This window comes from Nycticebus coucang, chromosome 12 (assembly GCF_027406575.1).
Source record: "Nycticebus coucang isolate mNycCou1 chromosome 12, mNycCou1.pri, whole genome shotgun sequence".
NCBI lineage: Eukaryota > Metazoa > Chordata > Mammalia > Primates > Lorisidae > Nycticebus > Nycticebus coucang.
In genome coordinates, this window is record NC_069791.1 from 100,350,369 (window position 1) to 100,376,995 (window position 26,627).

General features: G+C 41.3%; 1 protein-coding gene and 2 pseudogenes across 7 annotated transcripts in view; 1 reads left to right on the plus strand and 2 right to left on the minus strand.

The window, feature by feature from the left end:
- The window catches only part of CLUAP1 (clusterin associated protein 1), an 81,607-nt gene that overhangs the window by 32,878 nt on the left and 22,102 nt on the right, over nt 1–26,627 (plus strand). For 3 of the 7 annotated variants that reach the window (XM_053555327.1, XM_053555326.1, XM_053555331.1), the window contains exons 2-6: nt 3,498–3,609; nt 4,793–4,877; nt 15,859–16,038; nt 20,217–20,312; nt 23,436–23,519. In XM_053555327.1, coding sequence (XP_053411302.1) covers nt 3,509–3,609; nt 4,793–4,877; nt 15,859–16,038; nt 20,217–20,312; nt 23,436–23,519 — 546 coding nt within the window. In that variant the 5' untranslated portion in view covers nt 3,498–3,508. Of the gene's footprint in view, nt 1–30; nt 225–3,214; nt 3,398–3,497; nt 3,610–4,792; nt 4,878–15,858; nt 16,039–20,216; nt 20,313–23,435; nt 23,520–26,627 lie in introns of those variants that run through there. The other 4 variants (XM_053555328.1, XM_053555330.1, XM_053555332.1 and 1 more) reach the window with 4 other exon arrangements.
- On the minus strand, nt 15,052–15,494 carry LOC128561298 (ubiquitin-conjugating enzyme E2 variant 1-like; annotated as a pseudogene).
- Nucleotides 24,989–25,088, minus strand: LOC128562939 (uncharacterized; annotated as a pseudogene).

Genomic DNA, 26,627 nt, shown 5'->3' on the forward strand with positions numbered 1-26,627 from the left:
AAGGCAGCCCCTCCCCCTGTGGCCTGCGGGTCTCCCAGATGCTCAGGGCTCTGGCCCGCTGGGGCCCTAGTCGGAGCACCCCGCTGAGGCTTGCGTCGTCGGGAACCGGGTCTGAACCGCTGCTGCGCCCCGGGCCGAGTGCCCAGGCCTGCCCGATGGCACTTTCTGCGATGCTAGAAAGTTCTCTGTGTGCCGTTGGCCGCGTGTAACTGAGAACACTTGAAGTATGGCTAGAGCGGATGAAGAACAGAATCTTAAATTTTGTCTCATTTATACTCATTTCTGTTTACATAGCCACACAGGATTGTTGCCTACCGTATTGTAAGATGCATGGAAAGTTCAGGGACTATTTGAGTTGGGTTAACTTAGCGCTTAGAGAAACAAACAGCAGCAAAACTGAGGAGGCAGCTGGATGTTAACTTCTTTTTCTGTTTTAACGATCTTCCTGGTACTGTTCCGTGTATTTGTGTATCACTGATTCCGTGTATCATTTCACTTAACCCTTTGAACAACTCTGTGCCCGTTGGTTTTAAGAGATGAGAAAACAGGCACAGTGGTGAGAGGTGCCACTGGATTAAGATTTAGTTTGTCTGAACTCCGAAGTCTGCACCTATTCCTAAGGGGTGAGGAAAAGAGAGGTGGAAGAGAAACCTTTGCTTGGAGGGTGAGGAAGTGGAATAATGGGGCTGAGAGTATTAGTATGCCTGTGTTGGACACCTGTTGAATACCAGGCTTTTTATCTTATTAGAAGAATATCTTAGTCCTCTTTTTAAGAGTGAGAGATGTGGTATAATGCGTGGATGAACTGCTTTGAGGCACAATGAGGTAAAGCAGCTTGATGTAGATCTCACAGCTAGAACCGAGTGGAACCACAGATGAAGACCGGATTGTGTAATTCAGCATCGCTTGCTTTTTATACACCATCATTTTCTGAATCTGAAGCACTAAAGCTAACTGTCTCCACCTGCATAGGAATAGTAGGTGATTGCCAATTTGGTGTAATCTGAGGAGCATCTTTAAGGCCAATTTTCTCTCCAAATTGCTGATGCCTTAAATTTCAGCATTAGAGATTACTCTTTTTCAGTTATGAATTGCTCTTTTTCTACAATATAAATGTCTAGGAAGACACATCACAATTTATTGATGCAGCTACTGGTGCAGTGGTGTGAATCATGTTCTCTGAGATTTCAAGAGTTTTTGTTTTTGAGGCAGTCTCATTCTGTTGCTCCAGGATAGAGTGTGGTGCTACCAGCCTAACTCCCAGCAACCCTAAACTCCTGGGTGCAAGATCCTCGCCTCAGCCTTCCAAGTAGCTGGGACTGCAGGTGCTGGCCATTACACCTGGCTAATTTTTCTATTTTTTAGTAGATATGGTATCTCACTCTGCTCAGACTGGTCTCAAACTCCTGAGCTCAAGTGATCCTTTCACCTCAGCCTCCCAGAGTGTTAGGATTACAGATGAGAACCACTGCATCCAGCCAGTTTCAGGGTTCTTGGCAACTATACATTGTGCAAGACAAATGTCTCCTTCCATAGAGTTTTTAGAGGGGCCAGCACTCTGTTAGGGGAGGTTTTTGGGTTTTGTTTTTTTTTTTTCTTTTCTTTTTTTCTTTTTGCAGTTTTTGGCCGTGGCTGGGTTCGAACCTGCCACCTCCGGCATATGCGGCCAGCGCCCTACTCCGTTGAGCCACAGGTGCTGCCCCTATTTTGTTTTGTTGAGACAGAATTTCCCTACGCCACCCTCAGTAGAGTGCCATGGCGTCACAGCTCACATCAACCTCAATCTCTTGGGCTTAAGCGATTCTCTTGCCTTAGCCTCCCAACTAGCTGGGACTACAGGTGCCCGCTACAACGCCTGGCTATTTTTGGTTGTAGTTGTCACTGTTTGGCAGGCCCAGGCTGGGTTCAAACCCGCTAGCTCCCATGTACATGACTGGCACCGTAGCTGCTGAGCTACAGACACCGAGCCTCTGCTAAAGAATGTTGAATGGAGTTGTGTTGGAAAGAGTGAGAAGAGAATTTTGGATTATTTCTACCTTAAATGAATACTATGCAGTGTATGGTGATAATTTTACTCAAATTGTCTTCATTTTCAGAACTAACAGAGCTTAATTAATATTTAGTAGGAAGAAGCATTTTGGCAATGCCTGTGTGATGGAAAGGCTGCTGCTTTATTTTCTCTCTCTATTCAAATTGCCCAAAAAACCCAGGGTCCCTTTGTGACTTTGTTCTTTCTTATGCTCATACTTTGTCTTCCATTGTCTGGTGAAATCTAACCTGACTTCTAATGTCCAGGTAGATTATTCATGAATGTCAATGGGACATTTTGAACATCCATCTTTAAGAAGAGTGCAGATAGACATTACATTGCCCGGATATGCACTGAATATAGATCTTGGCACAGCGTGGGAGCTTGAAAAATATTGTGTTCAGTTCCAAGTCCTGCATTTCCGAAAGCTTGGTAGCTTTTCCTGAGGTGACCCCAATTTGTGCTATCAACAAGTATTAGAATTACTGTTTGTTAATCTGTCTCATGATACATCTAAATATGCTGTATAGTTTAATCACTCTTTAAGATTTCTCTAAATACAAGGCAACTAATCTTTAAAATTTGTATTTTTAAGGCCCTGTATGCTCACTAAAAGAAAAGTGAACTTCATTCTTACTGCGCCCCCCCCGTAACTACTATTAACCTTTTTTTTTTTTAGAGACAGAGTCTCACTTTGTTGCCCTCTGTAGAGTTCTGTAGCGTCACAGCTCACAGCAACCCCTAGCTCTTGGGCTTAGGTGATTCTCTTTCCTCATCCTCCCTAGTAGCTGGGACTACAGGCACCTGCCACAACACCTGGCTATTTTTTTGTTGCAGTTTGGCCAGGGCTGGGTTCGAACCCATCACCCTCAGTATATGGGGCTGGCACCCTACTCATCGAGCCACAGGCACCACCTGCACTACCATTAACATTTTAAAACACTTTTCTTCATGATAATTTATAAGGCCAGGTATTTTTTATTTTAAATGGTATTGTGAAATAGTAGAAATAAATTCACAATTTCTAAATCCTATTTTTCATGTATAGCGTCTGCTTCTCCCATGGAATTTAAATAGATGTTGTTCAAGGACCAGATTTAAAATTTTATCTCCTTTTTGCTTTCCTTTTTTTTGAGACAGAGTCTCAAGCTGTTGCCCTGGGTAGAGTGCTATGGCATTACAGCTCACAGCAACCTCAAACTCTTGGGCTTAAGTGATTCTCTTGCCTCAGCCTCCTAAGCAGCTGAGACCACAGGTGCCCACCATAACGCCCAACTGTTCTGTTGCTGTAATTGTCGTCGTTGTTTGGCAGGCCTGGGTTGGATTCGAACCCACCAGCTCCAGTGTATGTGGCTGGCGCCCTAGCCAGTAAGTTGGGGATAAGAATGGAAAACAAAGATAATATTTAAGTTAATAAGTAGTTGCTATGTGATGAGGAACTGACTAAATTGTATTTTACCTTGGACAGATTTCACAGAGATGATGAGAGCCCTGGGATATCCTCGACATATTTCCATGGAAAATTTCCGTACACCCAATTTTGGACTTGTAGCTGAAGTGCTTCTCTGGCTTGTGAAAAGGTTAGAATTGCACTTTATTGGAGTCTTAAAATTAATACTAGAGTTTATTGATTAGCCACCTAGAACTGGATACTGTTGTGATGCATAAGGGATAATTCAATAAAATGTTTAGTTTGACAGACTCATTTGTAACCTGCTAAAAATCTACTAAGTTTAAAGAATGCTATGAGAGCAGGAATATATCAAGCAGCCATGAAAGGAGAATATTCCTCAGTAGGGTCCTGGGCTAGGCCCTCACCAGAGAGCGACAGGAACCACCCTGTACACTCTCCTCAGAACCCTGGATTAGAAATCATTTAGATTTCCTTTTTTGTGTGAAAAATCTAATATGATTCTGAGTTGGCAGCTTTTTCTGTTAAGGGTGTATAGTAAATATTTTACATGTTGCTACATGTAACTTTCATAGATTATGTAAGATTTCTGTTACATACTCTCCTTTAGTTCTTAAAAAGTAAAAACCATTCTTAACTTGCAGCTGTACAAGTCAAGGCCTGTGGTCTGCAGACCTCTGGTAATTATCAGTAACTTGAAGAAAAATAACTTAACTTTGACAACTCTGCTGCTTCTCAAAGCTAACTAATTAGCCTTAGCATTTATCTTTCAGTCAAGGGCTGTCAGCAGGGTAATAGTTCTGATTATTGTTATGAAACTTTGAAGACTGAGATAGATTCAACGTTATAAGCTCAGCCCCACATTTGGTTTCTAAATCATTTAACACTGGGCGGCGCCTGTGGCTCAGTGAGTAGGGCGCCAGCCCCATATGCCGAGGGTGGCGGGTTCAAACCCAGCCCCGGCCAAACTGCAACCAAAAAATAGCCGGGCGTTGTGGCGGGCGCCTGTAGTCCTAGCTGCAGCTGCTCGGGAGGCTGAGGCAAGAGAATCGCGTAAGCCCAAGAGTTAAGAGGTTGCTGTGAGCCGTGTGACGCCACGGCACTCTACCTGAGGGCGGTACAGTGAGACTCGGTCTCTACAAAAAAAAAATCATTTAACACTGTTGTTAGGTGGGGATTTGGTCCCTTGATATATTCTGTTGCTTGGGAAGTTTTCCTTAATCTTACTACTTCAGCTGGGGACTTGGAGGAGCTTCCTGTTGTAGATCCACTGTCCCCTCACCTGCCCATTTTCTCTTTAACAGACTTTCTACTTGATTAACCTGTGTTTGTTCTCTCTCTCTCTCTGGTAGGTATGAACCTCAGACTGACATTCCTTCTGATGTTGAGAGTGAACAAGACCGAGTTTTCTTCGTTAAGGCAGTTGCCCAATTCATGGTAAATTGACAGTTACTTTGTGACGTTGTAAAATTGAATAAATTATAAAGAGATGTGTCCCAGTTAGGGCTGCTTTCAAATTAAACAATTAAGTTTACTTTCTAAAACCATTCCATTGCAGTCTGGGCGTGGTGTCTTACACCTGTAATCCTAGCACTTAGGAAGCTGAGGTGGTCAGATTGCCTGAGTTCATGAGTTCGAGACTAGCCTGAGTTAGAGCAAGACCCTGTCTCTAAAAATAGCTGGGCTTTGTGGTGGGCATCTGTAATCCCAGCTACTTGGGAGGCTGAGGCAAGTGAATCACTTGCGCACAGGAGTCTGACATTGCTGTGAGCTATGACACCATAGCACTCTACCGGGGTGTCAAAAAATAAAAATAAAAAATGAATAAATAAAACCATTCCATTGACAGTTTTCTGTGGAACTATTTCATCAGCAAACTTTTTTTGGTTTTTAATTCATTAAGAATTTTATTTATTTTATTTTTTCTTTTTTATTGTTGGGGATTCATTGAGGGTACAATAAGCCAGGTTACACTGATTGCAATTGTTAGGTAAAGTCCCTCTTGCAATCATGTCTTGCCCCCATAAAGTGTGACACACACCAAGGCCCCACCCCCCTCCCTCCTTCCCTCTTTCTATTCCCCCCCCATAACCATAATTGTCATTAATTGTCCTCATATCAAAATTGAGTACATAGGATTCATGCTTCTCCATTCTTCTGATGCTTTACTAAGAATAATGTCTTCCACGTCCATCCAGGTTAATACGAAGGAGGTAAAGTCTCCATTTTTTTTAATGGCTGAATAGTATTCCATGGTATACATATACCACAGCTTGGTAATCCATTCCTGGGTTGGTGGGCATTTAGGCTGTTTCCACATTTTGGCGATTGTAAATTGAACTGCAATAAACAGTCTAGTACAAGTGTCCTTATGGTAAAAGGATTTTTTTCCTTCTGGGTAGATGCCCAGTAATGGGATTGCAGGATCAAACGGGAGGTCTAGCTTGAGTGCTTTGAGGTTTCTCCATACTTCCTTCCAGAAAGGTTGTACTAGTTTGCAGTCCCACCAAGAGTGTAAAAGTGTTCCCTTCTCTCCACATCTACGCCAGCATCTGCAGTTTTGAGATTTTGTGATGTGGGCCATTCTCACTGGGGTTAGATGATACCTCAGGGTTGTTTTGATTTGCATTTCTCTAATATATAGAGATGATGAACATTTTTTCATGTGTTTGTTAGCCATTTGTCTGTCGTCTTTAGAGAAAGTTCTATTCATGTCTCTTGCCCATTGATATATGGGATTGTTGGCTTTTTTCATGTGGATTAATTTGAGTTCTCTATAGATCCTAGTTATCAAGCTTTTGTCTGATTGAAAATATGCAAATATCCTTTCCCATTGTGTAGGTTGTCTCTTTGCTTTGGTTATTGTCTCCTTAGCTGTACAGAAGCTTTTCAGTTTAATGAAGTCCCATTTGTTTATTTTTGTTGTTGTTGCAATTGCCATGGCAGTCTTCTTCATGAAGTCTTTCCCCAGGCCAATATCTTCCAGTGTTTTTCCTATGCTTTCTTGGAGGATTTTTATTGTTTCATGCCTTAAATTTAAGTCCTTTATCCATCTTGAATCAATTTTTGTGAGTGGGGAAAGGTGTGGGTCCAGTTTCAGTCTTTTACATGTAGACATCCAGTTCTCCCAACACCATTTATTGAATAGGGAGTCTTTCCCCCAAGGTATGTTCTTGTTTGGTTTATCAAAGATTAGGTGGTTGTAAAATGTTAGTTTCATTTCTTGGTTTTCAATTTGATTCCAAGTGTCTATGTCTCTGTTTTTGTGCCAGTACCATGCTGTCTTGAGCACTATGGCTTTGTAGTACAGACTAAAATCTGGTATGCTGATGCCCCCAGCTTTATTTTTGTTACAGAGAACTGCCTTAGCTATATGGGGTTTTCTCCGGTTCCATACAAAACGCAGAATCATTTTTTCCAAATCTTGAAAGTACGATGTTGGTATTTTGATAGGAATGGCATTGAATAGGTAGATTGCTTTGGGAAGTATAGACATTTTAACAATGTTGATTCTTCCCATCCATGAGCATGGTATGTTCTTCCATTTATTAATATCCTCTGCTATTTCCTTTCTGAGGATTTCATAGTTTTCTTTATAAAGGTCCTTCACCTCCTTTGTTAGGTATATTCCTAGGTATTTCATTTTCTTTGAAACTATGGTGAAGGGAGTTGTGTCCTTAATTAGCTTCTCATCTTGACTGTTATTGGTGTACACAAAGGCTACTGACTTGTGGACATTGATTTTATATCCTGAAACATTACTGTATTTTTTGATGACTTCTAGGAGTCTTATGGTTGAGTCTTTGGGGTTCTCTAAGTATAAGATCATGTCGTCAGTAAAGAGGGAGAGTTTGACCTCCTCTGCTCCCATTTGGATTCCCTTTATTTCCTTGTCTTGCCTAATTGTATTGGTTAGAACTTCCAGCACTACGTTGAATAGTAAAGGTGACAGAGGACAACCTTGTCTGGTTCCAGTTCTAAGGGGAAAAGCTTTCAGTTTTACTCCATTCAGTAAAATATTGGCTGTGGGTTTGTCATAGATAGCTTCAATCAGTTTTAGAAATGTGCCACCTATGCCTATACTCTTCAGTGTTCTAATTAGAAAAGGATGCTGGATTTTATCAAATGCTTTTTCTGCATCTATTGAGAGGATCATGTGATCTTTATTTTTGCCTCTGTTAATATGGTGGATAACGTTTATGGACTTGCGTATATTAAACCAGCCTTGCATCCCTGGGATGAAGCCTACTTGATCATGATGAATGACTTTTTTGATGATAAGCTGTAATCTATTGGCTAGGATTTTGTTGAGAATTTTTGCGTCTATGTTCATGAGTGAGATTGGTCTGAAATTCTCCTTTTTGTTTGGGTCTTTTCCTGGTTTTGGTATCAGGGTGATGTTTGTTTCATAGAATGTGTTGGGGAAGATTCCTTCTTCCTCAATTTTTTGGAATAATTTCTGCAGTACAGGAATAAGCTCTTCCTTGAAGGTTTGATAGAATTCTGGTGTGAAGCCATCTGGACCAGGGCATTTTTTGGTTGGAAGATTTTTTATTGTTTCTTTGATCTCAGTGCTTGAAATTGGTCTGTTCAGGAGCTCTATTTCTTCCTGGCTGAGTCTAGGGAGAGGGTGTGATTCCAAATATTGATCCATTTCTTTCACATTGTCAAATTTCTGGGCATAGAGTTTCTGGTAGTATTCAGAGATGATCTCTTGTATCTCTGTGGGATCAGTTGTTATTTCCCCTTTATCATTTCTGATTGAGGTTTCTAGAGATTTTACTTTTCTATTCCTCGTTAGTCTGGCCAATGGTTTATCTATTTTATTTATTTTTTCAAAAAACCAACTCCTTGTTTCATTAATTTTCTGAATGATTCTTTTGTTTTCAATTTCATTGATCTCTGATTTGATTTTGGAGATTTCTTTTCTTCTACTGAGTTTAGGCTTAGATTGTTCTTCTTTTTCCAATTCCATAAGATCTCTTGTGAGATTGTTGATGTGCTCTCTTTCTGTTTTTCGAATGTAGGCATCTAAAGCGATGAATTTTCCTCTCAAAACTGCTTTTGCAGTATCCCACAGGTTTTGGTAGCTTGTGTCTTCATTGTTGTTATGCTCAAGGAAGTTAATGATTTCCTGTTTTATTTCTTCCTGCACCCATCTGTTATTCAACAGAAGATTGTTTAATTTCCATGCCTTTGGGTGGGGTCGAGCATTTTTGTCAGAGTTGAGTTCCACCTTTAGTGCCTTATGGTCTGAGAAGATACAAGGTAAAATTTCAATTCTTTTGATTCTGTTGATATTTGTTTTGTGTCCCAGGATATGATCAATTTTGGAGAATGTTCCATGGGGTGATGAGAAGAATGTATACTCTTTATCTTTGGGATGGAGTGTTCTATACGCATCTATCAAGCACAGTTGTTCTAGGGTCTCATTTAAATCTCTTATATCCTTGTTTAATTTCTGTTTAGAGGATCTGTCCAGCTCTATAAGAGGAGTGTTAAAGTCCCCTGTTATGATGGTATTATCAGATATCATATTGCTCAGACTGAGTAAGGTCTGTTTCAAGAATCTGGGAGCATTTAAATTGGGTGCATAAATATTTAGAATTGAAATGTCTTCTTGTATTTTTCCCTTGACCAATATAAAGTGACCGTCTTTGTCTTTTTTGACTTTAGTTGCTTTAAATCCACATGTATCTGAAAATAAGATTGCAACTCCTCTTTTCTTCTCCATTTGCCTGAAAAATTGTCTTCCAACCCTTGACTCGGAGCTTTAATTTGTCTTTTGAAGCCAGGTATGTTTCTTGCAGACAGCAAATGTATGGCTTGTGTTTTTTAATCCAGTCAACCAATCTATGTCTCTTCAGTGGGGAATTCAAGCCATTAACATTTATTGAGATAATTGATAAGTGTGGTAGTATTCTATTCGTCTTATTTTGTGAGAGTCCATTGCTTAGTTTTATCTTTCGCATCAATGTGGAGGTTAGGTTCTGTCCTTTAATTTCTGAGTTCTTACTTTGCTGCTGATCCATTGTGGTGGTCAGTGTGCAGAACAGGTTGAAGTATTTCCTATAGAGCTGGTCTTGTTGTGGCGAATTTCCTCAATGTTTGTATATCCGTAAATGATTTGATTTCTCCGTCAATTTTGAAGCTTAGCTTAGCAGGGTACAGAATTCTGGGCTGGAAATTGTTCTGTTTAAGTAGATTAAAGGTAGATGACCATTGTCTTCTTGCCTGGAAAGTTTCATTAGAGAAGTCTGCGGTCACTCTGATGGATTTGCCCCTGTAGGTCAACTGGCGCTTACTCCTGGCAGCTTGCAGAATCTTTTCTTTTGTCTTGACTTTGGACAGGTTCATCACAATGTGTCTTGGAGAAGCTCGGTTAGAGTTGAGGCGACCTGGGGTCTGATAGCCCTCTGAAATCAGTGTGTCAGAATCTTTGGTGATATTTGGGAAATTTTCTTTTATAATATTCTCTAGTATGGCTTCCATTCCTCTGGGGCATTCTTCTTCCCCTTCTGGAATTCCTATAACTCGTATGTTGGAACGCTTCATAAAGTCCCATAATTCTGACAGGGAACGTTCTGCTTTCTCTCTCTTCTTTTCTGCCTCTTTTACTATCTGAGTTATCTCAAAAACTTTGTCTTCTACCTCTGAAATTCTTTCTTCTGCATGGTCTAACCTGTTGCTGATACTTTCCATTGCATCTTTAAGTTCCCTAATTGACTGTTTCAGTTCCTTCAGCTCTGCTATATCCTTTTTATATTCTTCATATCGTTCATCTCTTATTTGATTCTGTTTTTGCATTTCCTTTTGGTTATTTTCCACTTTATTAGCAGTTTCCTTCATTGTTTCCATCATTTCTTTCATTGTTTGCAACATGTGTATTCTAAATTCCCTTTCTGTCATTCCTAACATTTCTGTATAGGTGGAATCCTCTGCAGTAGCTACCTCATGGTCCCTTGGCGGGGTTGTTCTGGACTGGTTCTTCATGTTGCCTGGAGTTTTCTGCTGATTCTTCCTCATGAGTGATTTCTTTTATCTGTTTCCTTGCCCTAATTTTCCTTTCACTTCCTCTTGCTCTTTAAGTTCTCGTGCCTGTGGACTAAGGGTTACAGGGCCAGAAGGGTGAGAAGGTTGAAGAGCAAAAAAGGGATGAAAGAAAGGAGGACTGAGTGATAAGAAAAAAAAAAAGAAAAATAGAGAAAGGAGAGGGGGTGGGTAAAAGGAATATTGACAAAAAGAAGAGAGGCACAGAAAGAGGGAGACAGAGCAATATAGGTGTACAGTAGGGTACTTTGATACAACCTTAAAAAAAAAAACCACCTTCGGGGGGTGCCCAGTTGGTTGGTTCCCTTGAGGTCAGCAGCTCTTTGCTAACCTGATCAGACACAGTACCCCACCTCCACCAAGTAGAGAGGAAAGACAAAAATGCTATAAATCAAACCAAAACAAGCAAACAGAAAACTTTACGGGATAAAATTGGCTGGAAAACCAAATAATAGCGGTAGAAACACTAACAAAAATGAAGTTCTAATTATTGAAATAGGCAGCAATGGGAAATTATAATTAAACTAGCAAAATTGAGAAAGAAAAAGGATCTGTATGGAAAAGGTTGAACTTGAAAAACAAAACAACAATCTACAACATCAAAATAAACAAGAAAAACAACCAAACCAAAAAAAAAAAAAAAAAAAACCACAACCAAAAACAAAGCAGTATATATATGTTATTGAATATTGTCTGGGCAACACGTGGTCTTCTGGGGTATGAGATGTTAATCACAGTTCTGATACGACTGGAGGCTGCTAGTTTCTCAAACCCCAGCAGGTAGACACCCTAAATCTCTCTTCAGCCCACTTAGAAGGCTCTTTGAACTTGTTCACTTGCTGAGCAGAAGCTTTCCCAGGGAAGTGCTTGTCGCTGGAATCACTGCTGAAGTGGCTATCCACTTACCCTGTGTGCCAAAACTGGTCTCCCTCTGCCCCTGAGGGTTAGGGCTGCAGGGCGGCTCAGACCCCGCCCTTAGGCTACTTGGTCACTAGGTTACCAGTTCCCACCCAGTTCTAGCTCTGCGACCCTGAGGGCGGAGCTTGCCGGAGCAGATCGCTCACAATGGCTGCCTGTGACCCAGAGCCAAACACTTTTAGCTCTGTCTGGCTCAGCGGCTCAGACTGGGGCCCTAGACAAAGGCCAAAGTTCTCTGCACTCCCGCTCAGGCTCTCCCCAAGGCAGTTCAGCTGAGTGCCAAGTCCAAAGACACCAAAACTGTTCACAGATAAGGCCTTTCTGGTTTGCAGTCTCGCTGCTACTGAACTTACAGTTGCGGGCGGGTTTAGACGGATTGAACACACGCGACCACTTGCCGGTTTTCCACTGTTTTAGTCCTCCTCTTGGGGTCCAGAAGTCTCGCTGACTCCCTGTATCCTCTCAGGGGTGATGATAGGCAGATCCCACCAGCCAGAGATGCCTGGAGTCCTATCTCTCCAGACTCACGGTGCCCAGATGCAAGGAAGCTGTTACTCGGCTGCCATCTTGCTCCGCCTCTTCAAGAATTTTATTTTTTTATGTTTTAATTTTTTGTTTATTTTTGAAGGGATAATATATTTCATGGTTCAAAAATAGAAAGTAGGGCGGCACCTGTGGCTCAGTCCGTAGGGCGCTGGCCCCATATACCGGAGGTGGCAGGTTCACCTGGGCGTTGTGGCAGGCACCTGTAGTCCCAGCTACTCAGGAGGCTGAGGCAAGAGAATCGCTTGAGCCCAGGAGTTGGAGGTTGCTGTGAGCTGTGTGAGGCCACAGCACTCTACCGAGGGCCATAAAGTGAGACTCTGTCTCTACAAAAAAAATAAATAAATAAAATAAAATAAAAAGTATTGGCTCAATGCTTGTAGCTCAGCGGCTACAGTGCCAGCCACATACACCTGAACTGGCAGGTTCGAATCCAGTCCAGGCATGCCAAACAACAATGACAATTACAACAAAAAATATAGCCGGGTGTTGTGGTGGGCACCTGTGGTCCCAGCTAGTTGGGAGCCTGAGGCAAGAGAATCACTTGAGCCCAAGAGTTTGAGGTTGCTGTGAGCTGTGACTCCACGGCACTCTACTGAGGGTGACATAGTGAAACTTTGTCTCCAAAAACAAACAAACAAAAAATTAATTAAATAAATAAAAAATTAAAAGTATCATGAAACAATATAGAGTAAAATGACTCCACCAAGTCTGCCCAGGTTTATTCCCAATAACCACCATTTTAAATTTCTTCCAGAGTCTCTTTATACATACAGAGGGTACCCCCAAAATGTATACACATTTTAAGAAAGGAAAAAGCTGTACTAAAATTGTAATATTCAGGGCAGCACCTGTGGCTCAAAGGAGTAGGGCGCCAGCCCCACATGCCGGAAGTGGCGGGTTCAAACCCAGCCCCGGCCAAAAACTGCAAAAAAAAAAAAAAATGTAATATTCAATATATACCAACAACAAAAGATGAATATAAGTCATTTTGAGCACCTCTTGCAATTGCAGAAGTCAAACAACTTGAGTATTACAAATTTAATAGTTTTTTTTTCTTAAAACATGTATATATGTTTTTGCCACCTCCTGTGTATAAGCAAAGAAGAGTATACATTCTTCTTTTTCCTTCCTTTTTCACAGATGGCAGCATACCATATGTATTGTTTAGCATATTGATTTCTTCATTTAATGGTATATTTTGGAGAACTTTACAATGTCCTCATTCTCTTACACGAGTAGTATTGCTTACTTGGATATTTCATTATGTAACTTACATAGATAGGTATTTAGGTTGTTTCCAACTGTGTTCATTGAAACAATCCTGTAACAGATAACCCAGCTGGAGAAGTGGTTAGATGTTTGATGTTTTGGACATATTTTGACTATAGATCTTGGGGGATTGGATGAGGGTTGAGAGCAAGCAAGATGATACAAGGAGGATGCCAAAGCAACCCTGTGCAGTTGCACTTGCTGTGCTGTGTGTTAATTTTTTTTAAAATATTAATGCACACTTTTTTTATTACATTAAAATCAGGCAATGGTCTGACAATCAAAAGGCTGCTTATGGAATACTGTTATGTTAAACTTTACTTACAGGATGTTAAATCCTTAGAACTAACGTTTTCCCCAGAAAAAAGATTAATGGAAACATCAGTTGCTTTCCAGACTTTTGACAGTTGCTGCTCAAAAGGTGGTTTTACACAAATACTAAATCTAAAAAAAACCTTTAGTACACAATGAATTGCTTTTATTTTGGTACACATCCACATTTCAGCATTTAGTGTTCCCTAACAGAATGTGAAAAAACGCAGCCATTTGCCAGGAAGTCAAGCCTGCCAATTTTGGGGATCAGCTGTGCTCAACCATTTCTTTCTGGATCTCTGCTGAGGATTGGATTGTGCGAAGCAGCAGCACCAAAACCAAAGTATGCACTGAATTCAAGGTTTTTTTGTTCCAGTTATCAAATTCAAAACTAAACCCAATGAATCGTAAGGATGACAAAATGAGAGCCCTGTTTAAAACTTCTTTGATTTTTAAAAGCAAAAGCAATTACAGGAAAATAAAAACAATTCAGAGAGAGATGGTGTGTGCTTCATGTGGGCTTTCTCCAAGTTCCCAAGGACTCTTGAGAGCTGGCAGGTCTGAGTAACCCTGGTGACTGTTGACCTTATCAAAACCTGAGCTAAAAAAATGCATTAGCTGATGATGACAGCAGAGGTGGCAGGGCTGAGGACCCAATTAATTTCCCAGGCTGGTGGAGTGAATAAATGCGATTCCAAAACTAAACAAGGAAGGTCAGAGACTCTTTCCAACCTTACCTGATGGCTTTTGGCCAGAGCAAGGAAGTGTCATGGAAAGTATTGGGTGGTGACAGTGCAAAGAGGGAATTGAGGAGGGGGGAGGAGAAAGCAGCACCCCTTGATAAAAGTCGTGGAGAGAAGATATGGGGAAAGCCCTGAATTCCTCATCAAAGGCCAATCTCAGAAGGGAGCAGAGGGGTTACAATCTATGCTTTGGCCAAGGGTGGGAGTGGAGGAGAGTAGGAAGGGGATGATGGCTTGTAAGGGGGGGGGCATCATTTAAGACTTAAAGAAATCAGGGGTGCAGACAAAGCACCCCACACACACAGCAGTAGTCCCACAGGCTGTGACCTGAAACCTTCATGTCTACTCTAACAAGCCCCCAAGCTAGAGGGCTGTTGCAGGGAGGGGAGGAGATGGGCAGGGGAAACAACCCCAGGCCATGTAATCAGCAGCAAGGTGATTGTGTGATGTGTCTTTTCACAGATGAGTTAGATGTGCCCTAGCAGTTATGATGGGAACCAATTTAAATGTACTTTCTTGATCACAGAAGTTCAGCTACGTGGACAGTGGTTACACTTGATGGGATGATTTGTTATAGCACAACTTATATATTTCAAATGGACAAAAAATTAGTATCATTTACAGTATCTTAAAATAAATTGCCTTTGAATGGGAGCTTCCTTTCCAGTACTTTAAGGTCTACAAGACATATCAAAAAATTTACTACTGTGGAAAAATGAAGACTGCTTAAATCGAATGGGGGAGAGGGGAAGGGCCTGTGGTTTTCCTTTTGATTAATTGCTGTAACACTGTCTTTCAGGTGGCTGAGGGAGTTCATATTTTCTTTAGACATCATTAGGCGCCGAAGTTCTCGCAGGACAACTTTGATGCTATATGAATTCTGTCATTTTGCTAGCACTGATATGGCTCTTGGGTCCACCACTCCATTAGAACTATTAACTCCATTCATATTAATTTTTGTTACAAATCTTACAAAGGGGGTTGCTTCTGGGTTTTTAGGTCCATATTCTATTTTAAGGCTGTATATTAGGTTTTCATAAATTGTTCTTGGAGGCCCAATTATCATCCCTGTCCATCATGTAAGTGTCATGTCTTCGTCATCTTCTAGACCCCAGCTAACTGTGCCATCTCCTACTCCTTTCTGGCCTTCTTCGAGTTCTTCCAACAGTCGGAAATTGTGAGGGACTTTTACTCCCAAGCCCATGGTGGCTGCCATTTTGTGTTGCTGTCGCTCTGCTGTGTGTTAATTTTATTGAAATTTTCGGTCATTTAAGGGGGATTTATTTTTGTGTAAGTATATTGCTAGAAAAAGTTCTTATGGTTGGAATTTCTGGGTCAAAAGACACGTGCATTTGTAATTTTGATGTCCTTTACCAAATTGCTCTTCATCAAGATTGTACCAGTTTACACACTTACTCATACTGTCACGTGAATGCTGTACTCTGAATACTATAGGTTTTATCCCAAATGTCAATAGAGGCATTTTTAATTTACCTACGTGGGATTGTGGGATTTGGTTTAGACATAACATAGAAAAGGCCTTAAGCTTATTTTTTGTTTTGTTTTTTTTCTAAAAATAGGCCACAAAGGCACATATAAAACTCAATACTAAGAAGCTTTATCAAGCAGATGGGTATGCAGTGAAAGAACTATTGAAGATCACATCTGTCCTTTACAATGCTATGAAGACTAAAGGGATGGAGGGCTCTAAGATAGGAGAGGAAGACATCAGCAAATTCAAGTTTGATCTCGGCTCAAAGGTGAGGACAATGAAAGGCTGTAGTGAGGGACACTTTATTTCTCAATCTCTGAAATGGAAAGCGTCTGATGCTCACAGCACCACTTCTTTCCTTACTCTTTGACTAACAGCAATTGGTCAGTTTTGTGCTAATCATCATTTGTAAAAAAGCCACAAAACATTAATTCAACTATTGAAAGCCTGGTATTTGCTAGGTGGTATTCAAGTCCTAGAGATACAGGTGTGAACTAAAAGGACAGGAATTGTATGTTTCTGCTGCTTAGCTGGAGGAGCCAGACTATAAACAGCAACATAAAGGCTGTGAGCAGGGTGAGTAGAGGGTACTAGAGTGGGTATTGTAGAGGGTGACTAGGGTTGGACAGTGTTTTTAGTAGGGGCCTGAGGGAAGGAAAATGGAGGGTTGGAAAGAGTGTCCTGTGATGAGAATATTGCTTTGTATGTTTGAGGGAACAGCAAGGAAGCTGCTTGATGACAGCCATTAGGGAAAGTGATAGACCTTCCAGCACCTGGAAAGCGTTTGCCTTTTTCTCTAAGGTAGAGTCAGGGTGGGGAAGGTGTTTTCAGGGTTGTCCCTACCTCCCCATAAGGAGGCCTCAGCAGAGGCCCCTGGAGAGGACCTCAGCCCAAGCCTCAAAAAGACCTGGGAATGTTTATCAGGCCTAGTCTAGGCTTGAACCCACAGCCCCTGGTGTGTGGGGCTGGCACGCTAACCACTGACTGTAGTGGCCAGCTAAAGAGACCTAGGAGTGAAGGCACCAAGGGCTTTAGTGGGGAGGAAATGGGGAGGGCAGCTTCCCCTATGATGGCACAACTTTGAAATTAACTATGGCTAGGCTTGAAAAATCACATGGCTTTTTAACCAGGAACAAGACTCCTCAGCTGGAGAAGTGGCTAGATGTTTGATGTTTGGGCATATTTTGACTATAGATCTGGGGGATTGCATGAGGGTTGAGAGCAAGCAAGATGATACAAGGAGAATCCCAAAGCAGCTCTGCATAGTTGCACTTGCTGTGCTGTGTGTTGGTGGGCATGCTTTGTGCCTGCGCTATGATCTGCAGAAAAAACTGGCCACATGTGGTGGGAACAGATGAGGAACTGAGTTAATTTTACTGAATTTTTAGGTCATTTAAGGGTGAAAAAAGCTATTAGATATTGCAACTCTAAAGTTATGGTCTGAGCACCTAGAAGGATGAAGTTACCATTTACCAAAATAGAGAAGTCTATAAATGTGTAGATTTGGTGGGGGAAGATTAGGAGTTTGGCTCTGGATGTGTTATATTTGCCAAGCCCGTGGGATTGTCAGGTGGAGATATTGAATAGGAGGTTGGTATGTGAGACTGGAACCCGGGGATAACCAGGCTGGTGCTGGGGCTTGGGAGGCATGAGCACACATAATGGTTTCAGAGCCATGATGTTAGGGGAGTGCCAGTAGAAAAGAAGGGGAGGTACAGGGACTGAACTCTGGCATTCTCCACTGGACAAGTGGGGAAGGTGAAGAGAATCCTGCAACAAAAATGGAATTTGCTCCAGGAAAGTAGGAAAAGCAGCTAGAACTGGAGGGGGCTATATCCTGAGGATGAGGTGCTGGAGCTGGAGTGAGGAAGTAGAAAGAAAGTCATCAGCTGTGAAAGGAGAGGGACAGTTGCTGAGTTGAAAATGAGAGCTGTGGTACATGTATACCATGGAATACTATTCAGCCATAAAAAGCTGGAGACTTTACATCTTTTGTATTAACCTGGTTATAGTTGGAGAACATTCTCTTTATCGTAAAGTATCACAAGAATGGAAAAGCAAATATCCAATGTACTCAATACTAATATGAAGCCAGTAGATGAACTAATACATACCCATACAAGAGAAAAACTCAATTTAATTCAAGTTGCGGGAAGGAGAGAGGGGTAAGAGAAGAAAGAGGGAGATTGGTGTGCTCCCACCTAATGGACACAATACAAGGGTATATGGCACACTTCCTGGGTGTGGGACACAACTACAATAGGGACCTTACCAATAAATGCAAACATTGTAAGCTAATCAATTCTTATATTAATCTGAAATTTTAAAAAATTACATTTTTTTAGGAAAAAAGGAAATGAAAAGAGAGGGCCAGGCACAGTGGCTCATGACTGTAATCTCAATCCTCTTGAGGCAGGAGGATTTCTTGAGGTCAGATATTTGAAACCAGCATGAGCAACATAGTGAGACCTTCTCTCTACAATAAAAATGTTAAAAAAAAAAAAATCGGCTGGTGGCTCGGCACCCATGGCTCAGTGAGTAGGGTGCCAGCCATATGCACCGAGGCTGGTGGGTTCAAACTCAGCCCAGTCCTGCTAAACAGCAATGACAACTCCAACCAAAAAATAGCCATTATAGCAGGCGCCTGTAGTTCCAGCTACTTGGGAGGTTGAGGCAAGAGAATCTCTTAAGCCCAAGAGTTTGAGGTTGCTGTGAGCTGTGATGCCATGGCACTCTACCTAGGGTGACATAGTGAGACTGTCTCAATTAAAAAAAAAAAAATCAGCGGAGGCACATGATGGCTCATGCCTATAATCCTAGTACTCTGGAGGCTGAGGTTGGTGGATCGCCTGAGCTCAGAAGTTCGAGACCAGCCTAAGCAAGAGCAAGACCCTGTCTCGACTAAAAATAGAAAAACTAGCTGGGTATTGGGGTAGGCTCCTTGTCCCAGCTACTTGGAAGGCTGAGGCAGGAGGATTGCTTGAGCCCAAGAGTTTGAGGTTGCTGTGAGCTATGATGCCATGGTACTTCACTCAGGGTGGCAGAGTGAGAATCGTCTCAAAAAAAAAGTCAACTGAGCATGGCGGCATGCCCTTGTAGTCCCAGCTACTGAAGAAGCTGAGGCAGGAGTATAGCTTGAGCCCAGGAATTGGAGGTTGCTGTGAGCCATGATTATGCCACTGCACTTTAGCCTGGGCTACAATAGGAAGACCCTGTCTCTTAAAAAAAGGAAAGAAGGAAATGAAAGAGAGAAGGTTGGAATTAGGATTGTTGTTGTTTAGGATTGAGAGTTGAGTGTGAAGCCGGGAAATGCTTATGTTTGGGCACTTTGGAAAATTAGCACATTCAAAGGAAAGGAGGTGACATGCACATCCTAAGAAAGAAGCCTGCGCAAAGGGCTAGGTGATAAGTCATCATTATGGTTGTCATTATTGTCTCCCTGACAATAGCTCACCACTGTGGGAGCCTAGAACTGTTGTAAGTAGTTAGTGGGTGTTACCCCATTTGATCCTTATAGCAACCCTGTGGAGGAAAGTCTAGAGCAGCAGTTCTCAACCTGTGGGTCGTGACCCCTTTGTAACAATAAAAATACATCCTGCATATCAGATATTTACATTACGATTCGTAACAGTAGCAAAATTACAATTATGAAGTAGCAACGAAAATAATTTTATGGTTGGGGGTCATTACAACAAGAGGAACTGTATTAAAGGGTCGCAGCATTAGGAAGGTTGAGAACTACTGGTCTGGAGAGTGAACAGACAGGGGAAGATTGAACATAGGTCATCAGGATGCCACAGTAGGACATGTATCCCTCAAGTTGCCCCTTTGGTTACCGTACTACTGTCAGAGTACCTTGTTATGTCCCAGTCCAAATAGAAAGCATGTCAACTTTCATCTGTACCTCCTGGTTGTGGGTTGAAATTTAGTTTTTCAGAGAGACCCAGGTGTCCTGGAATTGGTATCATTTGTGCTTTAAGCATTGCTTCCTAACCAGGTGTGCTGGGAGTGCTTTTCTGCAGCATGTAAGTGCTGACTCGGGAGGAATAGATATTAACAGATTGATTGGCTGGGTGTGGTGGCTCACACCTATAATCACAGCATTCTGGGTGTCCAAGGTAAGAGGATAGCTTGAGTTCAGGAGTTTGAGACAAGCCTGAGCAAGAGTATGACCCTGTATCTACCAAAAGAGTTTTTTAAAAATTAACGAGGTGTGGTGGCAGGCACATATAGTCCCAGCTACTCCAGGCTGAGGCAGGAGGATTGCTTGAACCCAGGAGTTTGAGGTTACTGTGAGCTAGGCTGAGGCCTGAGCAACAGAATGAGACTCTGTCTCTGCCCCGCCTCCCACCACCACCAAAAACCAGTACATTTTTGTGTACTCTTGATTGAATGCCTCTTAAAAATCTGTTACTGAGGTTTCTGTTTTTGATATTTTTCTTCCAGATCGCAGATTTGAAAGCAGCCAGGCAGCTTGCATCTGAAATTACCTCCAAAGGAGCATCTCTGTATGACTTGCTTGGCAAGGAGGTAGAGTTGAGGGTAAGCTACATTCAGATAACGTAATTACTTTTCTTAGCTGTGCAAATTTTCTTCTATTCAGGGTTTTTCTTTTCAAGCCTGTTCTCCCTCTTCATTTCTCTGATTTAATTAAACATACCTGATTAAATGAGACGATGTGTAGGAAACTGATAGGCTGCTAGCTGCTCTTCCTGCTTCTAGTTAGCACTGATCTGCTGGTGTTAATGCCTTTAGCTCCTAGTTTAGGAATGGCAAAAGTGTGGTATGTAGCCAAAACTGTCCTTACGCCCATGACAGATATTATTGGTCACATGCTTTTATCTTCTGTTCTTAGCCACCTCATTCTTCTCAAAAGTGCCATTCTCTGAGCTCATGGTTCCCAGACCTTGCTGCCCAGGGGAATCACATGGGCATCTTTAAACACTCCTGAATCTTGCTTGCTTCTTGCTTTCTTTTCCTTTATTTATTTACTTTTTTTTTAGACAGTTTCACTTTGTTGCCTGGGCTGGAGTGCAGTGGCATAATCACAACTAACTACAACCTTGAACTCCTAGGCTCTGCCAATCCTCCTGCCTCAGCCTCCTGAGTAGCAAGGACTATATGTGTGCCACCATGCCTGACTACTTTAGTTTGTTTTTTTTTTTTTTTTTTTAGAGACAGTCTCACTTTGTTGCCCTTAGTAGAGTGCAGTGGCGTCATAGCTCACAGCAACCTCTAGCACTTGGGCTTAGGCGATACTCTTGCCTCAGCCTCCTGAGTAGGTAGGACTACAGGCGCCCACCACAACGCCTAGCTTTTCTTTTGTTGCAGTTTGGCTGGGACTGGGTTTGAACCCACCTCCTTCAGTATATGGGACCGGTGCCCTACTCACTGAGCCATAGGTACCACCCTTGTTTTCATTTTTTTGTTTGTTTGTTTGTTTGTTTGTTTTTTAAGAGATAAAGTCTCACAAGGTTGCCTAAGCTGGTCTCAAACTTTTGGGCTCAAGTGATCCTCCTGCCTTAGCCCCCCTAAGTGCCAGGATTAAAGGTATGAGCTACCATGCCTGGCTTCAAGCCTTTCTATTGTCATTGTTATGGAATATGACCTGGCTATTGGGAGTTCTCAAAGTCTCCTGGGTGATTCTCACATACAGCAAAATTTGGGACCATTGATATCTTGGCAGTCACTCTCAGTCAATTGAAGTAGTCCAGCAAGTGCCAACCAAAGAGTATGTGCTAACTCCTATTTACACATCTACTTAAGAATGTGTTTCCTAAATTTTGTTGAATGTTAGACTTCATGTGATGTCCAGGGTTTCCCTGTACCAATGAATTAGTGTGTCTGGGGATAAGAACCAGGCATCAGGTCTCCAGATGACTCTAATGTGAAGGAGAGTTTGAGAACCACTGCTTTAAGAAGAAGTGGTACAGTGTTTAATTTTTACCTGGTATTTTGGCATTGAGATATACAGGCTCAATCTAATGTTCTAAAATTGAATGAATTTTATTCATTTCATTTCATATCAACCATGACTGTGCTGAGGTCTGGGAAAGAGGGACTTGGGTACCAGGGACTTGGGTACCCTGCTCTGCATATATTGCCCTGTGGTTGCCACCTGGTGAAGTGTAGTTGACAGAACAAGATAGCCACTAACATAATGCTAGCTAATTTCACATGACCAATGAAGCAGCAGTGCCAGACTTTCTCTGCTTTCTGTTTATAGTGAAGTAGTGTACACAGGTTTGCACATGTCTCTTAAGAGACCCAGAGACAGGAGCTAGTCACTTGCTGATTGACAATGGAGCTGTCATATCCTTATGAGACTAACTGGCTTTCTTGTCAGGGCCTCTTTCAGCACTGTCCTGTGATGAACAATTAAGTAATCAGTGGCTGAACCATTCCCAGGGAAACCATGAGGCTCTGAATATAGTACTTCTCAAATTCTGAATACAGTCATGATCTGAGGAAAGGACACTATCCAATATTGTTTTCCATACACTCAATACACATTTATTGAAGTGTCATAGGCGAGGCACTGGCCTCTGCCTCCTCAAGTGAATCCTAATCCCCTTCAATAGTTTTCCACCAGTGGGGGAGATAAGGTACCCCGTAGAATGAAGCAAGCACAGGTGGATTTGATAAAGTGCTCCAGGAACCTTGTCTTAGTGCATTCACACTGCTATAACAAAATACTTTGGGACAAGACAAATGTTCCAAAAAATACATAAACTAGATGGCTGTAAACAACAGAAATTTATTTCTCACAGTTCTGGAGACCAGCAAGTCCTAGATCAAAGTGCTGGCTAACTTGGTATATGGGCCCATTCCTCATAGACAGCCCCTTCTGAGTCGTCACATGGTGGAAGGGATGAGGAATCTTTAAGGTCACTAGTCCCATTCATGAAGGCTCCACCCTAATGACCTAATCACTTGATAAAGGACTCACCTAATACCATCAGTTTTGGGATTAGGAGTTCAACATAAGAATTTTAGGGAGATACAAACATTCAGTCTGTAGCAAACCTTATAACTGTATCTACATTTAAATCCAGTATCTCATAAGTTTCCAGGGCTAATGTGATAGTCAAATGCCTCCCTTGATTAGTTAATGGTTAGTGCTAGGGCAGAACCAGGAGAGCTGTTCTCATCACTTGTGTTTGTCAGTGATAGGCAATTTAAAGCAGTGGTTCTCAACCTGTGGGTTGCGATCCACAGGAACTGTATGAAAGGGTCGTGGCATTAGGAAGGTTGAGAACCACTGATTTAAAGAGACTCAATCATAAGATTGTAGAGGCTGTCAGGGATTCAGATAGCAAGTTGTACTGTGCTTGTGTTTGGGAGTCACCTGTGTGGAATGCAGGTAAAGAAACAAATTTGGGAGAAAACATACCAGAAGCTGAGTTCAGTTTTGTCCATGGAGATAAGGGCACAGAGGGCCTGTAACAAAAAAGAAGGATCTCGACCTCTGGAGAAAGGCCAGATAAGCAATCGGCTTATGGAAGACATTTGTAGGAGGTGGTGGCAGAAGTATGTTCATCAGAGATCTACATTGTAATGAAACTTTTGAGAATCTGTCCATTAGCCATATCCAGATCTAGGAATATTTGTTTTGTGAATTCCTTTTCTGAAAACCTATTTAAACAATTTTATTGTTTCCCTTAGGAAATGAGAACAGAAGCTATTGGCAGACCCCTGGAAATAAATGAGACTGAAAAAGTGATAAGAATTGCAATAAAAGAGATTTTGGTAAGATTACTTTATTTAATGTCTTTATGTCTGGGACTCAAAAATACCAATTTCCTGCTTGCACAAGACAGAACAAGCTAGACGTATAATAAAAGGATGTGTTAGTAGGGAAGTGAAAATTTAGAGGACATTCTAGAATATGTAGGTTACAGCATTGTGTTTTCCCTCATTATAAACAAGAACAATTTCCTATGTTACTAAAAATTCAGTAGTTTTAATTTGATAATTATTTTAAATTCTTCAGTAATTTTAATAATACTCTTATTTAACCAGTTCCTTACTGCTATTTAAATGATTCCCGGGTTTTCTTAATTCTAAAGAGAGTCTAATGAATGGAACTATCACCATCCATTACTACCTATCCACCCTCAATTATTATTTATTCCTTTCATCTAAAGCAGTCAGGTTAGAGCAGCAATTCTCAACCTGTAGGTCGCGAGCCATAGGAACTATATCAAAGGGCCGTGGCATTAGGAAGTTTGAGAACCACTGGGTTAGAGGTAGATGACAGGTGGACTCAAGACTGCTCATGGTGGTTTGAACTTTACTGTGTAATTTTAGGTAAGTTACTTAACTCCTCTCTGCCTCACTTTCCTTATCTATAAAATGAGGAGAACTACAGTGCTAATAGCATGGGTATTATAAGCATTAATCAACAGTGCATGTCAAGGCTGGGCGCAGTGGCTCATGCCTGTAATCCTAGCATTCTAGGAGAAGGTCTTAGCTCACAGGTTTGAGACCAGCCCGAGCAAGAGCGAGACCCCAGCTTTAAAAAATAGCTCGGTGGGTGGCGCCTGTGGCTCAGTGAGTGGGGTGCCGGCCCCATATACCGAGGGTGGCGGGTTCAAACCCAGCCCTGGCTAAACTGCAACCAAAAAATAGCCGGGCGTTGTGGCGGGCGCCTGTAGTCCCAGCTACTCAGGAGGGAATCGCTTAAGCCCAGGAGTTGGAGGTTGCTGTGAGCTGTGTGAGGCCACGGCACTCTACCAAGGGCCATAAAGTGAGACTCTGTCTCTACAAAAAAATAAAAATAAAAAACAGTGCATGTCAAGCCTACTCTGGTGTACATAGATATTCAGTCACCATAAGTGATTTAGTTTATCTGGTGGAAATAGGCAAGGAGGTCTTATACAAATTAGGAGCAGGCATAAAAAAGAATTTTCAGAGAGTTGTATAAATTCTGAGAATCATAGTTTTTTTGTAATTCCTTTGTCAGTCAACAATAATACTCCCTAGGCAGCTCAGCACAGGGCATCCAAGCCTCATAGGATGAAAAGGGCATAGCAGTGTGGATGGGGGATGGCAGATTGATCAGATAAGTAATAAGAATAACAAAACTAAGTTCCTCACTGTTGGAGAAGAGAACTATATAAATGGAAAGAGAGAAAATTAGAATGAACCCTGAAATTGAAGGTGTTGATTATATACTCATAGTTTTCAATAGATAGCTAGATAGAGGGATAATTTTTTTTAACATGGAATTCTTCATGAATTTTCATGTCATCCTTGTACAGGGGCTGTTTTGACCTTTATATCATTCCAGTTTAAGTATATGCTGCCAAACCAAGCACTAAGAATAAAATTTGATATATATGTATATCAAAATATGTATGTACTTACAAGGAATAATTGTGTATGTGTATATAAATATATTTATATGCACACACATGAACCCACCCAAATTCATACATTTCTTAGTTCTGATCACACCTCACACCTAGATCTTGGCTTCTAAATGCCATTCTTCTTCTAAAATGAACCAGAACTCCTAGGGAAAAATGGCTGATGCCATAGCCAGGGCAGGAGAAGTGCAAGAACTTCTTGTGCCAGAAAGTAAAGAAGTGCTCAGATGATGAAAGGGAACTGTCAAAAGGACCAGGAAGCTAAGTTGCATGGGCCTCCCCTCACCCAGTCAGGGACAATTTAAGCATCAAAATAAGTTGCAGTGATTTATTTAATTCTGACATAGAAAAACAATTGAAAGTTGATGAAAAGCAAGTTATTCACATAGTTTCAAAGTAGCTCCCCACAAAATCCTTGCTGATTACAAATAGGAAAAGAGTAACTTCTCCTGGGGAAGCCTGACAGTCACCCCCTTAATCAAGTGATCAAAGTGAGTATTGTAATGGAACAAATCACAGTTATGCATGTCTGATAGGATGCCATCTTTTCTGAGATATGGCTGCTAAAGATGCATAATCTGAATCTAATCAGACAAAGCAAATTGAAGAGCATACTATAAATTAACTGGCCTATACTCTTCAAAAGTAAAAAGTTTGTAAAAATCAAGGCAACCTAGGGACATTCCAGGCTGAAGGAGGCTCCAGGTAGGTGATGCCTGAATAGCACAGGTGGCTCCTATCTGCTGTTGAGGTCTTCACTGGGCAAGGTGAGGACACTGGGATGGGTCTGCAACTTAGGTGGTGGTGTGTCAGGAATGAGTTCCTGTTTTGATGACTGTATTGTAATTGTGTAGAAGATTATTTATAGAAAATATAAATACACTATAAATATAAAAACACTAAAGTATTCAGGGTAATGAGATATCTTGTCAGCAACTTTCACCTAGATTGTAAAAAATGTGTTGTATTATACTCCAGTTTTTCTATAAATATTAATTTTAAAATATACTTGTCTATATTCTAACTGAATCTAGTGAACATGGTATGAACATGCCCTTGGTACTGACACATTAAATATAAGAACATCTAAAAGGAGGCATAATTCTTGGTGAACATCTCTTAAGATATCTTTCAGTTGTTGAAAAATATCTATGATGTTTGCTACTTCTAAAAGCAAAACCAAAACAACATGATTACTTTAAAAGGATTATGAAGTATATAGGCCATATATTTCAGGAAACCAGGCAAAATTATTTAAGTTTATATATTAATCTTTTTTTTTTTTCCAGTCAGAATTTTTTACCCTGTGCCCTGGGTAGAATGCCATGGCATCATAGCTCACAGCAACCTTAAATTCTTCAGCTTGACCAAAACTCTTGTCTCAGCCTCCCAAGTATCTGGAACTGCAGGTGTTTGCGACAGCACCTGCCTAGTTTTTCTATTTTTAGTAGAGATTAGGTCTTGCTTTTGCTCGGACTGGTCTCAA